The sequence below is a fragment of the Typopeltis vanoorti genome, chromosome 25 (assembly GCF_054136105.1).
Source record: "Typopeltis vanoorti isolate ZY-2024b chromosome 25, IOZ_Tvanoo_1.0, whole genome shotgun sequence".
NCBI classification, from domain to species: domain Eukaryota; kingdom Metazoa; phylum Arthropoda; class Arachnida; order Uropygi; family Thelyphonidae; genus Typopeltis; species Typopeltis vanoorti.
Genome location: NC_143573.1, coordinates 1,449,716 through 1,465,181, shown reverse-complemented (window position 1 = coordinate 1,465,181; position 15,466 = coordinate 1,449,716). Strand labels below are relative to the sequence as shown.

At 37.1% G+C, this 15,466-nt stretch overlaps 1 protein-coding gene across 1 annotated transcript in view; it reads right to left on the bottom strand.

The window, feature by feature from the left end:
* Positions 1–15,466, bottom strand: part of TER94 (Transitional endoplasmic reticulum ATPase TER94) — a 258,536-nt gene that overhangs the window by 162,600 nt on the left and 80,470 nt on the right. Inside the window, exon 7 of the mRNA XM_090414459.1 lies at positions 15,328–15,430. Within this exon, the coding sequence (XP_090270585.1) occupies positions 15,328–15,430 (103 nt within the window). The remainder of the gene's footprint in view (positions 1–15,327; positions 15,431–15,466) is intronic.

Here is a 15,466-nt window from a genome sequence, read left to right as displayed (position 1 = left end):
TCTAAATAAATCCGCTACAAGTCTGCAAGATTCTCTGACTAAATTGAATAACTGTTGTAATAGATATGGTTTGAAGGTCATCAATAAAAAGACAAAGACAATGAAAATAGGTAGAATCATTGAAAATGTCAACTGTGTTGTGAATGGAGAACCTGTGGAACAAGTAAAACATTTCAGCTACTTAGGCACGATTTTTACTGAAGATGGTAAATTAAATATGGAAATAGACAACAGAATCAACAAAGCTGGTATGGTAGGAAGTCAACTGAATAAATTCACATGGAATAAGAGAGAAATTAGTCGGAACACTAAATTAGCTGTATACAAGACAGTGTTCAAACCAGTTTTAACTTATGGATCTGAGAGTCCTGAGAAAGATTATAGGCGTGAACAGATGGCAATATCATACTAAAAATGAGGATATTAGGAAAGAACTTGACATTGTCAGCATCCAGGAATACATTAGCAGAGCTAATCTCAGGTGGTATGGTCACAAGGAGTTTCCTGTGTGTCCTGCAGTTCCAAGGAAGGGGATCCACGGGCCGCCAGCAGAAGTCCAACGATGTTAGGAGGTTTGTAATAGCAGTGACGGTCTACTCCAGAGTTCCCACAGCTAAGTTCCTCGACAATTTCCGTATGTGAAGTATCATCGATGTCGTGAAATAGTGCCCGATTGCAGATTTTATCTGAAAGAACGTGTCAACGATCTCTAGGATCTTGCATAATGAACTGGATGACAAAGTAGCAAGTAAGATTTTATGTAGAACTTTCCTAGATGTGAAATATAATTGGTTGGCCGCTAGAGGGCTAGATGGTTGGTCGTATTTTCAGGGAGCTCCCGAAAGCTAAGTATAATTTTGAATGAAAATTAGAATATAGGTTAAAATCAAAACGTAATATCGTCTAATTTTGGTAGCTTGTGTCTGTGATTTTGGTGTGAATTCCGTTATTTAATTCAGTATTTAACAATACGTTTCATAGATTTTAATATGGCACCAACGCGACGTAAGATAATGGCGTCCAAAAATACGACGCAATTGTTCAAAAACTATAATGTGATGTGTGTGGAATGTATGCATTCCCGAATGAGGCTGGAGTTTGGATTGAAAGTGATAGTGGTGGGAGAATGTGCAGAAAGTGTAAGCAAAGTGAGGAGTTGAAGTATGTGTCAGGTTGTGAGACAGTTATGGTTGAAGAAAGCCAGAATGAGAGTGAAAATAGTGGCTTGATAGGGAATTGCGATGTACAAGATGGCAATGAGAGCAGTGATATAAGAAAGAGAAATTGGTTTGAATGATAAAAAAAATTGTAGGAAGTGAGATTGCTAGGTTGCGCGCAGTGATACAAAATGCGCAGCGGCAATTAAAGCACCTGCAAAACTCTTTCCAGAGTGATTCGGCTAACTTAAATAAACAGCGTAAGAGTTGGAGAGTTTCTGAAATGAAGGAAAGAGTGTTATATGGTGACTCGTTATTAAGAGGAGTGATAGATGGGAGTGTAACTAAATCGTACTTACCGGGTGCGAAATTTAAGGATGTAAGTGAGAGTATTAGAGTTCAAAAACAGAGGGTGAAAGAATTAATAATTGTGGCGGGTACGAATGAATTGAAAGGTGATAAATTTTTTATGAGAGAGGACTTGAAAGTATTGTTAAAGGTAGCGAAAGAAAAGAGTGACAGAGTTAAAATGGTGAGTCTGTTGCCACGGTATGACAGAGAGGAGTTTAGGAGGGCCATAATCGCAAATGATATTATGCGCAGGTTATGCAGACAGTGTGGTGTGGAATGAGTTTGATGGGCGAAAGGACTTATACAAGATGGATGGCCTGCATTTGAGTGGACTTGGTGTGCGGAGACTGGAAAAAGTGTTGCTGAATGAAGTGAAAATGGATGTGCAGAACCAGAGAAACTACAACTACCAAGGATGGGGGGGGGGGGGGGGGGGTGGAGTGGATATGCAAACATCAGTGAGACAGTTGAGTGTAAAAATGTATATAATGTACCCGAGCCAGCACTAAGAACAAAAAATGGGAATGGGACATTTAGAATAACGCATCAAGATAGGAGTGGGACAAAGGGATCACTGCATTTCATGTATACTAATGCCAGGAGTATTAGGAACAAGAAGGAAGAATTTTTGGCCTTAATTGGCTCTTCCTGGCCACAGGTTATTGGCATTAGTGAAACATGGCTAACAGAAGAAGATATAGTTAGTGGGATAGAATGTGTAGGTTATAGTGTGTTTAGGAGGAACAGAGAGAATAAAATGGGGGGGGGGGGTATTGATGATAGCTGATGAACTGCAGCCAAGGAGAATTGAAGATGTATTGCAGGATAGTGAAAGGAGCTCATTTGAGGCCATTTGGTGTGAGATTGAGACTGGCAGAATAAAATATACAGTTGGGTGCTGCTATAGACCAGGTGATGGAATAGATGATGGAAATAGCATGCATACTCAAATTGATGAAATGAGTGGAAGGAGGGTAATTATTATGGGGGATTTCAACTATGGTAACATTGATTGGAAGGAGGAGAGGACACATGTGAGGAAGGAAATGGATTTTATTCAATTATTAAGGGATAACTATCTGAGACAGCATGTAATTGAAAATACTAGGGGTGTGAGAGTGCTTGACCTGGTAATAGCATCTCACAATTTGACTGTAATGAATATGACCATGTTGCCACCTATTGGTGAGAGAGTGACCATAAGGTCTTGACCTGGGAGGTGGCTAAAGGTGTGGAATTTTTGATTAAGACAGGGTATATGTGGAATTACTGTGCTGGCAAGTTTGACAAGCTTAGGAGATTGCTTGGATCAGTGCCATGGCATGTACAACTGCAAGGGCTGGGCATCGACAGAGCATGGGAAGTGGTCAAGGAGCATTTACATGAGGTTATGGCCCTAGGGTCTGAATAGTAAAACAAGTAGGGGTTAAATGAATGAATAACACCATTAAGCTTGAGCTGAAAAAAAAAAAAAAAAAAAGAAACAGCTGTGGAGGGAATTTAAAGAAAGGGGTGACCTGCAGGCACACAAACGGCATAAAGTGAAGGCCAGAAGGGTAACGAATGTGGTAAAATAAGCAAAAGCGGATTATGAAAGGAAACTAGCTTTGCAAGCAAAAGAGAATCCAAAATAGTTCTTTCAATATGCTGCAAGCAAGAAAAAACTGTACATGGCAAATTGATTTTAAGGAATGATGATGGTAAGGAAGTCACAGAACCAGTCGATACAGTGGAGTTACTGAGCGTGCACTTTGCAAAAGTATATCATCCAGGTGGTGACATTGAAAAAATGAAGGAACCATTAGTTTATACGGGAATTGTGATGAATGAAGTGGAGGTGAATAGTCTATTACAGAACCTTAATGTGAATACATCTGTGGGATTGGATGGTATACCGGCACGGGTCTTGCGTGAAGCGGCTAAGGAATTATCAGCGCCCTTGACCATATTGTTTAATCTGAGTCTCGGGTCTGGTTTAGTCCCGAAGACGTGGAAAGAGGAGAAAATAGTTTCACTGCATAAAGGAGGATACAAGACTATGGTGTCAAATTACCGACTGATCAGCATATCAGGAGTCGTTGTCAAGGTCTTGGAGAAAGTAGTCAAGGGAAAAATACAGGAATGGATTGATGAAAATGAGATACTGTACAGGGGACAGCATGGCTTTGTGAAGGGTAGATCATGCCTCATTACTTGCTCAAGTTTTATAACAAGGTGACGGCTGAACTGGATAAGGGAAATGGGTTTACAGTGATACTGCTGGACCTGGCAAAGGCGTTTGACAGGCTAACACATGGAATACTAATCTGTAAACTATAACATATGGGAATGGATATAGGGTTGGTGAGATGGATGGTTGATGGAGAGATATCAAAGAGTAGTTTATTTAGGAGTAGAGTCCAAAAGACGGCCTGTGACTAGTGGTGTGCCGCAGGGTTCTGTTCTTGGACCACTGCTGTTTAATCTGTTCATTAACGATATAGGGAAGGATCTAAGTGGAACAGTTCATTTGTTCGCTGATGATGCAAAGTTGGGTAGGGCGATAGTGAATGCAGAAGATGTCAAAGTCTTGCAGGATTATTTAGATAGATTGGAGTTCTGGGCTAAAGAGAATGGATGTCAATTTAATGTGACAAAATGTAAGGTTATGCATTTTGGGGTGAAAAGATTAGCAGCAGTATACCACATTGGTGGAACTGTACTCCAAGAGATTGATGAGGCCAGGGACTTGGGAGTGTTGGTGTATAGGGAGATGAAGTTTAGGGGGCACATTGCAAAAGTAACTAAATCAGCTCATCAACTCACTTGGTTGTTGAAAAATACCTTGACGAGCAGAGACAAGCAAGTTATTGTACCTCTGTACCGAGCCCTGATAAGACCTCATCTCGACTATTGTGCCCAGATTTGGTCACCTCGGTTCCTTCTTGATGGGGAGGAGGTGGAGAGGATCCAGAGGCGAGTGACTAAGATGATAGCAGGTCTATGGAATGAACCATATGAGAACAGGTTGAAGATTTGTGGGTTGCAGAAACTAGTTGATAGGCAGAAAAGGGGAGATATGATCGAGACATTCAAATTGCTAAAAGGATTCTATAGGATTAATTCAGAGGATATTTTTGAGATCAGGACTGGTGGTGGGAGAACTAGGGGACACCTATGGAAGCTGGGCAAGAGTGTGGTTAGCAGGGGTGTTAGAGCTGGGTTCTTTACTTTTAGAGTGGTAAATGAGTGGAATAAACTGCCAGAGTCTATTGTGGGTGCTATGACAGTGAGTGAGTTCAAGTCAAGGTATGATAGATACTGTGAGAATGCCGAATAGTTGTGTGGACATGATGTTTAGGGCCTCCCTCGATGAGTCTAAGGACTCCCTGGAGTAGACCGAAATAATAATAACATATGGCAAAGATTGCTGATTTTATAGTTAGTTAGCATAAAGAACAGTAGTAAAAATGGAAGCTGCCCTTCTAAGTAATTGTGAAGTAGTTTGCAGAGCTCAGAGTTAATTTAAAGTGAGTATAAGTCTGTTCAGTGTCTGATTTATGTATGAGCATATTTATAGCATTAGTCATTAAGCTTAAGAGATAAATGCTTAATTAATCGAGTGGAGAGCCAGACCCATGATTTACATTGTTTCCATGTCATTTTGTTGAGTAAATTAGAGCCAGATAATTTTTGTATGTGTAGTATTAACCTTTATATGTACCTTGATTTAGCATGAATAAATTGTTTTGTTTGTCAATTAACTTGCCTGATTCTGCCTTACCAATGCACTTCTCATAAAAAGAGGGAACCTGTGTGACCTTAAAAGTATGAGTAACCACAACTGACTTATAGTAAGATTCAAAACGTTGCTTGACTTAGAGCTGAATTTTAGAGATATTTCCGTGTTGTGCTAGGCATTTCTCTTCCATGTATAGGAAAGATATACAATTCTTCTATGCTATCTCTGATGGTGCAGTCGTAAAATACAAACAAATTTTCATAGATCAGTGTGAGAAAAAGCCAGCAAGTTAGAACAAAGGAATTGGCTCTAGCTAGAGGCAATTCCAAAATTCTAAACTATGTACATGTGAAGTAGCATAGTTACGACCTTGAGGGGGGGGGGGGGTGAGAGAATTAAATTGATACACTGAAAGGATTAAAGGTGACAGACTATTTCAAGCAATGAGATTACAACCCGAGTTAAGATAAGTAAATTAAATAAGCGAAAAGAGAAGAAATATTGAATATTAAAGTACATATAAAAATAATAAAATTTTACATTTGTATCACCAGAATTGCAAAGGAAATGATTAGCAAACCTTTACACTCCAACAGAATGAAGTGACGATAACACCTTAGATTAGATCTGTTCACATGTTCTTGAATAAATACAAATAATTCAATTATTTTCTAATATCTTCATTTTTAATTCAATTCTGCCACTTTAGGCCATCTGTTTATTCCCTTAATTTTTCTTACAACTCTCATTTGTATTAAGTAGTCATTAATCAACCCATTTACTTTTAACCTAACTTTCAAATTCATAAATTGTTTGATTTATGAAACAGTGTCTAGTGTACTGCTAGCACCGCACCTCCTGCCGTCTGTTGGCCCTTGAAAATCCAAGGGGGGGGGGGGGTAATTTTCATGCTGAACTATATCCAGCAGGTCTCCAAGCTTAACAGCTTCTAGTCAATAGAGTAATGTAGGTAAGGGAAGTTGGCAAGATGGATCCATAACCTCAGGACAAGGATTGGGCTGGGATCTGAAGCAAATACGGCACTATATGGAGACTGGGCAAAACTGTCCAGTAATGGAACAGTTAAGCCTGGACCAGTGTGAGGGGCTCCTCATGGAATGCCTCAGCGCATGATGTGGCAGATGGCCTATCCATTTTGCCAGCACTAATAGTCGACACAACTGGCATAGACCTGGGGAAACAGACTGTCTAATTAAAACAAAGCATTGTGGTGGCCTTTTAGAAGTGTTGTCACCATGTGATTTCTTCCCGGTGCCGTGAATGTTTAAGTGAAAGAACATCAATCAAGTTCATGGGTATATGATGGGAGTAAATATGTCTTTCAATTGAGATGGACACTCTTCTAAATGTTGGATGGAGCTCTGGTTCTGTGTCTGAAAACTCCTGCCTGAAGGGCATGTCAAGGATGCCTCTCTTTATAGAAGATCCTGTAGAGAGAATGCCAAGTGCTACTCTTAGAAACATGAGAACTTGCCACCCCACACTGAATGTAGGCAAACTGCTTTTTAGTGATGTAATTAGACCTGCAAAGAGGTAGTACTCCAAAAAGACTGACACAGCAACAGTTGAGAACCTTGTCTGACTCTCCAGCAATGATGGACTTGTTGGACTGGGTTGTGGCCTTGAAGGGGTGAACCCAATGACAAGTTGTGAATGTTGTCTGCTTTAGGCTACTGACTACATTTTAGAGCATGCTCAACAGGTGATAAGTTAAGGCTGATAGTTAAGTTAATATGTAAACTGGGTGTTTGTGTTAGGTTGCAGATTCATGTGCTCAGTTAAATATCAAGGCGATATTTAGGTTCTTGATGTGGGATGATGGTTGAATGCCTCTAAATCAGAAACACGACTAGCCACTGCAACGATACCATTCGTTGCCTTCTGTGTTGAAAGAAAGCATTAACTGAAGTTGCTTTCGTACTGTTACGATTGCTCTTGTGATGAGAACACTAGAATGAAGCATCAAGGCAGCTGTTGAAACTAAGCAGTCACTGCTTCCTAAGCTAATTCAGGTGCAACCCGTGGGCAACAAATCATTTGCAGATGACCTAGATACAGGTCTGGGTGCTGTGCTTAGAAAAGCAGTCACCATACTGTGATCAATTGAGACTCATCCTCTGACTGGCTACCGTTTTTCTCCATACATGCTTTGCATAAGATAACATGAATCCCAAAGCCCTGTTCTCATCATATACTAAACCATGGAAGAAATGCAGAAAAATTGTACCTAAACAACTGAGCTGTTATATTCATAGGTTCTCCACTGAGAATACAATTTTTTTTTTATTATACCTGATGCCTCATAGTTGGTAATTTTATTGCTGATTTTCGTATGAAATTTGTTACATCAATTATTCAAATTCAGGTACAGTACTGAAACTGTAGTATTTGAGGAGTATAGTCATCTGTATAAAGAAAGAAAGCAACTTAAATTCAGCATATTGTAAGTAGCATAAGATAACATGAATCCCAAAGCCCTGTTCTCATCATATACTGAACCATGGAAGAAATGCAGAAAATTTGCTCCTGTACAAATAGCAGTTGTACCTTCTGGTCCTTGCAAAAATCATTGAAAGCAACTTCTACTCATCTGTGCTTCCATCTCTCACCCAGATATTAGTGATGCAATATCATCTAAAAATAAAGCTAACACTATCATTTTTCTTCTTCTCTTTTTTTTTTTTTTTTAAACTTCTTAATCATAGAAAACATCCTACTATACCAGAAACAGTTACTGCATGTATCCTATTCTCTTCTACCAGGTAAAAATAATCATAATTAAAATTCTGAATATTTTTATGAATTGTTTATGTTAAAATGTTTATTAGTTTTAGTTTCATAACACGCATTGTCGGCACTTGCGATGTGCCCATTATTGAAATTGTTTTGTTAAAAGTGATATGTAAAGAAGTTAAAAAAATTGATGTACTTACTGGATTTGATATTTGTATTACTTACAGGAATTTTACTGTAATTGAAAATATTAAGTTTTGTATTTTTATGAAGACATTCTCTTTTGTAGCTAACGGAGACAACGTGCCAGCCATTACACCTAGTTTCTCGCTTGCCATTTTGAAGGAGTGCGCATGCTCGCCGAGAAGTTTGATGTGTGATTGACAGCTGACAAGGAAAGCGTTCGGTATCTGAGTAACGGCTGTAAACAAGTGAGCGTTCGGAAGAAATTTAGAACACAGGCCAACAGATATTTAGGTTTGGAAGAACTTTTTTTTATGTGACAGTCGGAAGAAAATTAATAGTATATACCGAAAAAAGGAATCGTGGAACTATTAAGTTTTAATGTGGAATAAGTATGTGGATAAATAAAAGAAAATACTGCTATATGCGTTTTAAACGGAATATTGGAGGAAACACTAATTGAAAGATTTATAGTAGATTCCGAAAAGGAAATCGTAAAACTGCAAGTTTTTTTTTTATTGGAAGAGTAAGACTGCCAATAAGCATTTAGTGAATAAAAGAAGAATTTGCTATTTACGTTCTAAAGGAATGTTGGAAAAAACTCTGATTGGGAAGTTTCATCTGTAATAAGGACGCCAGATCTGACTATTATTTCTACTGAAGAAAAGAGACAGAATTAAGTCAGGAAGAATTAATATGTGTTACATAAGTGATGAAAAAGGATCTTGTAAAAATGAAGAGTCATATATCTATAGCCTTGACAGAGAGAGAGAAACTGGCTATGAACATTTTGTGATTGTGCAAACAAAGTGTTTAGTCTAGTCTTAAGTGTAAGTTTATTTTTAAAAGGCCTTGGATCCAATTAATTTGTAGTTAGTTATGTAATATTTGTTTGAAGTGTATATATATTGTTTTTGTTTTATTAAATGTGTTTATTTTGTATTTTGGTCTTGAGTCAGTGATTATTTGGATTCTTAAAGAGTTAAGATCATTGCACCAATTGGAGTGAACCCTTGTGCATATAATAATATATAGGTACACTCGGAAATTAAAAAAAAAAAATTAATTGTTAGAAACAGAGATCATCTCTATGGTAGGATAAATATTAAGATAATATATATATATATATCTCCTCTATATAAAAATCCACCAATTATTAACAACTGCATGTATCCTATTCTCTTCTACCAGAAAGAGAGAAGAATCTTGAACAACCTCATCATCAAATTCCTGCCATGTACCCTCAAGGGGTGTACAGGATATGATAGTACATGAAAAAAATTACATCATTATTAATTTCCTATCTACAATTTTCCTCCAAATCAGTCTGTTACTTGTCAAGACTCCAACATTATCAGATCTTATATTTCTATCGTCTAAAGCACTTTGTAGCGTATCAATCCACCTATATCTTGGTCTTCCCCTGAGTCGTTTTGCTGCCAACCTGGCAGAAAACACTTGTTTTGCTAATCTTTCCTTGCCCATTCTGTTTAAGTGACCATACCACCGGAGATTAGTTCTGCTAACACATTCCTGGATGCTGACAATGTCAAGTTCTTTCCTAATATCCTCGTTATTAATATCATATTGCCATTGATGCCATCTGTTCACGCCGATAATCTTTCTCAGGACTCTCATATCTGTGGTCTCTAGTCTTTGGTCAAGTGTTTTACTTCTGACCAAGCTCTCAGATCCATAAGTTAAAACTGGTTTGAACACTGTCTTGTATACAGCTAATTTAGTGTTCCGACTAATTTCTCTCTTATTCCATATGAATTTATTCAATTGACTTCCCACATACCAGCTTTGCTGATTCTGTTGTCTATTTCTATGTTTAATTTACCATCTTCAGTAAAAATCGTGCCTAAATAGCTGAAATGTTTTACTTGTTCCACAGGTTCTCCATTCACAACACAGTTTACATTTTCAATGATTCTGCCTATTTTCATTGTCTTTGTCTTTTTATTGCTGACCTTCATACCATATCTATTACAACAGCTATTCAATTTAGTCAGAGAATCTTGCAGACTTGTAGCAGATTTATTTAGAAGTATAACATCGTCTGCATAAAGCAAAGAGCTGACATTAACATCTCCAATTTTGATATCATGTTTAATACCACTTTCCTTCATAATGTGATCCATATAGATAATGAATAACAGAGGGGATAATGTACATCCTTGTCTCACACCAGATTTAACATTAAACCATCTTCCTGTACTTCCTTCAATTCGAACTGCTGACTTACAACTCAAATAAAGACTAAGTATTGCTTGATATAATGCCCCATTGACACCATATAACTGCAGCGTATTGAATAGCTTCTCTCTTGGCACCTTGTCATATGCCTTTTCCAAATCGACAAAACTTAAATACAGATCTTTGTTATATTCCCATGCTTTCTCGACTATTTGTCGTAAAGTGAAGATCTGATCCTGACAGCCTCTATTTGGCCTGAATACTGCTTGTTCTTCACCAAGCTTTACTTCAACAATTCTTCTCAACCATTTCTCAAGTATACTTGCACAGATCTTGCCAGGAACATTGAGTAGACAAATACCTCTGTAATTCTCCCATGCAGTTTTATTTCCTTTTTTATATATGGGTACTATGAGAGCTCTACTCCAATCATCGGGAATTCGTCCCTCTGTCTGGGCTTTCTGAACTATGCAGTGCAGCCACTGTAAGACTCTTATACCACCATACTTCAGCATTTCTGGTCGAATATCATCTACTCCTGCTGCCTTTCCACATTTCAAGCCTTTGATGGCTTTTTCTACTTCAAGTATGGATATGTATTCCTGACTGCATGCCTGGTCAGTGTTTTTTACCACTGTGCTGTCATCACTGCTTGTTTCATTTAGCAGTTTTTCAAAGTAATTACTCCATACTTCAAGGATGTCTTTTTCTCCCGTTTTCATGTCACCTTTATCATCTCTAATTCCTTTTACAGCACTCTTTCTCCATTCTTAAGCTTCTTCAACAACCTCCAGAATATTTTGCCACCTTCTTGATATTCATTTTCTATATTCTTGCCAAAGTCCTCCCATGACTTTTGTTTAGCTAGTTTTACACAGTGTTTAGCATTCTTGCATTTGTCTCTATATTCTCTAAGAGCACAAGCTGACTTATTTGACAGGAACTTTTGGTATGCTTTCTTCTTTTCCTTCACTGCCTTTTTAACTTCCTGTGTCCACCAGGGAGTTCTGATTTTTTTATCCTTACAGGCAACCTCACCACATGCCTCTCTGGCAGAATCAATGTTTTCTTCAGAGTTTGCCACTGAATCTCCAAGGTTTGATTCCAGTTCTCAAACTCTTTCATTTTTTCTTCAATAATCTTTGTGTATTTTAGTCTACAGTTCACATCTGAGAGCTGCTCAACTTTTATTCGCTTTAAAACTTTCTTACATGTTATTATTTTCGATATCAAATTCAATTTTATCCTGCTCAAGACTAAATAGTGATCACTTCCCATTTCAAATCCTCTGTACACTCTGGTGTCCTGCACCAAGGAGAAAACATCACTATCAACAATAACATAGTCAATGAGACTTTTCTTATTCCTAGCCTCTTCTCTCCATGTGAATTTGTGCACATTTTTATGTTGGAACATGGTGTTAGTAATAACCAGTCCATGTCCTGAGCAGAAATCGAACAGATATTTGCCATTACTATTAGCTTTGCTCTTTTCTCCAAATTTTCCCAAAATATTTTTGTATGTCTCACAATCATTTCCTACTCTGCTATTTAGATCCCCAACAAGGACCAACTTTTCCTTTTTCATTGTGTCAGTTGCTTTTTCTCTAAGCCTCAAAAAACTCCTCTACTTCTACCTTAGTAGAACCTTCTGTGGGACCATAGGCCCAAATAAGTCTCATTGTCCAGTTCCCCATTCTCATATTTGCCCACATTACTCTACTTGAGACTGACTGCGATTCAAGAAGATTAACCTCGTATTTTGTGTTGAATACTATGGCTACTCCTTTTCCTTGATTGTCATTGCCTGAATATAACATTTTGTATTTATTGCTCAGAAAGATTTCACCAGTTTTGGTCTTTTTTGTTTCAGTCACCCCTATTATGTCAATCTGGTACTTATCTAATTCCTCAGCTAGCTCCATTTCTTTGCCATTCAGGCTTCTTACATTGATAATACCGATCTTTAACTCTGGTGAAGTTGGGGTTTGTTTTCAGATTTGTTCCAGTAGCTGACTTTTCGCTGTTCGCCCTGGTTCCCTGGCGAAAACAACGGGGGCCTTGTTTAACTGGGCGACGCCCCAGCCGGCATGAAATTGTGTCATGTTGTACCATCATTTTTTATTTTGGTTTAACCAATAAGAATACAATTTGGTCGGCTAAATCCCAAATTTCCAGCCCATCCTCGTTCGTTCAGTATCCAAGTAGATACCCAACAGGGTGCACCACGAGAAGGTGAGGATTGGACCTTAGGTCAGAAGCCCTGGTCGGTTCTCTGCATTCCTTTAAAGGCTATGTGGAGGCCTCCTCTCAGTTATACAGCTTTGACCCTTAAGCACACCTAGATACCAATAAATTTTCTGGTCCTGATGGTATGTCCAAAATTGCACTAAAAAAAACTGTGCTTGAGAATTAACACCTATCCTATATTACTTCTCCATTCTTTATACTCAGCTGGACCAATGCATGGAATTAAGGCTTTATTCAGCATATTCTAAAAATGAGAAGGAATTAACAAAATTCATATGGTGCATTAAGCTATAGTAAGAGAAGTCTGTCTATAAAATTTGGATAATGTAGCTGATTTTATTTAGATAAAATCTGCAATGAGTGTGGTTTGTGCCAGCAGGTAAGTGGAGGAGTAACAGAACCTTACAATATTTTTAAGTTATGACAAAAGATATATATATATATATATATATATATATATATATATATATATACCAAATTTCATGATTACAGCCCCTTTTCTTTAAATAAAATCTAAAAGGATTTGGTTTGGTTACAGAAGCAATATAGTGAACTTGGTTACTGCAGCTATTCTTGTTTAGATAACATGTCAGAATTTAGTTTGGGACATGAGGTCTGAAGAGAAGCAGACCAAAAGATGGTGTTTTATGTTATAAGAGGAAACTCTATACCAAATTTAAAGATCAAAGGTCATTTGTTTAGAAAATACCAGTAGGACTTTGGATTGGGCCCCCAGGATATGGAGGTTGGGAAAATAACAGCCTTAGAATGCTTTAAGTACTGTAAGGCCTTGTAAGTCTGGTTTATGGAGAGAGAGACCAAACTTTAATGATGCTGTAGGTTATGATAAGAGGAAGCTGTATACCAAATCTGGTACTTCTAGCTCTTGTTATCTGGAGAACTGCTTATTGCTTTAATAACACTTTCCTATTACAAGATGCAAAGGGAGCTGTGGATCCTAAGGAAACAGTGAATTTGTGATATGAATGTAGAAGTATCAGGAATAAGACAGCAGTTTTGGAACAGGACTAGTTTAACATAGTTGACAAAAATATGGTTTGCAGGCTCCTCACAACCCGCTGGACCAATATTTTGTCAAAGTCCAGTTTCACTTCCACATCATGCCCAGAAATGTACAAATGTCAAATAGTTTTCTTTTAAGGCAGACTGGAATGTCTCACCAAGTTTTTCAAATGCTATCCAACTAAGTTGAATTTTTCATATAACTTCTTTATCTTTAGCCTTCCTCTTTGTGATCTTTTATGCTGGGTAAACAAAGGAAGTTAATTTATCAATTTTCTGGTAATCATCTGTACTGGCTTTTTGATTATGCATTCATTATATATAATTTTTGTTATTCCTTTGTTTATACTTCTTTTCTTTTTTTATTTTCTGCATTCAATTCACTGATTATTTCTTGAACTTCTTGTACTGTGTTATCTAAGAGAACAATGGCATCAACAAATCATAGGTCATTTAGCTCTTTTACATTAACTATAATGCTTCTTTTTCCATTCCAGATTTTTAATTATTTCTTCTAGGCCAGCAAAAATAGTTTAGGTGGAATAACTCCCCACCCCCTTTTTTTTTAATAGGAAATTTACTATTTATTTTTCATTTTATAGAAGCAGTTAAATTTTACATACGTGACTAAGTATTTAAATATAAGTTTTTTTAAATTCTATTTTTTAAGGCTTCTAAAATAGCTAATGGTGAGATGGAATCAAATGCAATTTCAAAATCAGTGTCAAGGCCAACTGCTAGTATTTTTGATATTCATTTGTCATTTCAAAAAGTGATTTTTTTTCTTAGTGTTTCTCACCCCCCCCCCCCCCCTTCAAATCAATTTTGTCCTGTGGTCAACTACCCTTTCAGTCCTTTTAAACTCAGTGTTTTCTATTGTAGTCTGATTTTCCATTTCGTGTATCATTCTTTTCCTCACTGCTTTGCTTAGAGAATTCGATTCTACTTTCCTTTCTGAGAAGGCAATGGATCTGGTAAAAGCAACAAATATATCCAGTCAGTCATTACTCATTGACTATGAGTAATGACTGACTGGAGGATAGGTTAATTAAAATGTATGCATAATGGTTAACTAATATATTAAAGTCGGCACAGTTATGTACCTGCATATGGGAGAATGAATAAGAAATAAGCTGAGCAAAGTTATCTTTATACATGGGTGAACTGCATGACATGAGTACTGTTTTGGCCACAATAGCAATTAGCTAGTTTATGGTTCACCTATTGTTCATGTTAATTCCAGGAATGAGTTAATTGTTCTCAGACTATGGCTGTAAGACTGATGTTTTTCCAGGTCCTCAGCTTTTCTCCTGACAAACATAAAAACGAACAACACATTTGACAGTAATTACATTTATATCCAAGTATAAATATGAATTTAGGTAGCTAGTGGAGTTCAAGCCACTACCATCTTAGATGGACTTTCCTTTCCATCTCTAGATGGAAGATTGAAAATAAATTCATCAATAAGTTAAAAATGTTATCCAAAATAAATAAAATGGATACATTCACATTGAGGATGTATCCATTTAAATTTTTGAAGAGTATGCAATTACAAAATCATTAAATTGATTTGGGAATGCAAAGTTGTTAATTCAACTCTTAATGATCTATTGACTGTATATGAATGAAATTATGTAAATTAAGATATTCAACATGAGCAACCACGATACTAAAACTGATTATTTACCATTTATTAAGAAAAAGAAAGCTCCAGTTTCATTAGCTACTGCTCTAGCAATAAGTGTTTTACCAGTGCCCGGTGGGCCATATAATAAAATTCCCCGAGGAGGCTATAAATATAAACATTTAAATTAATGTGCATAATA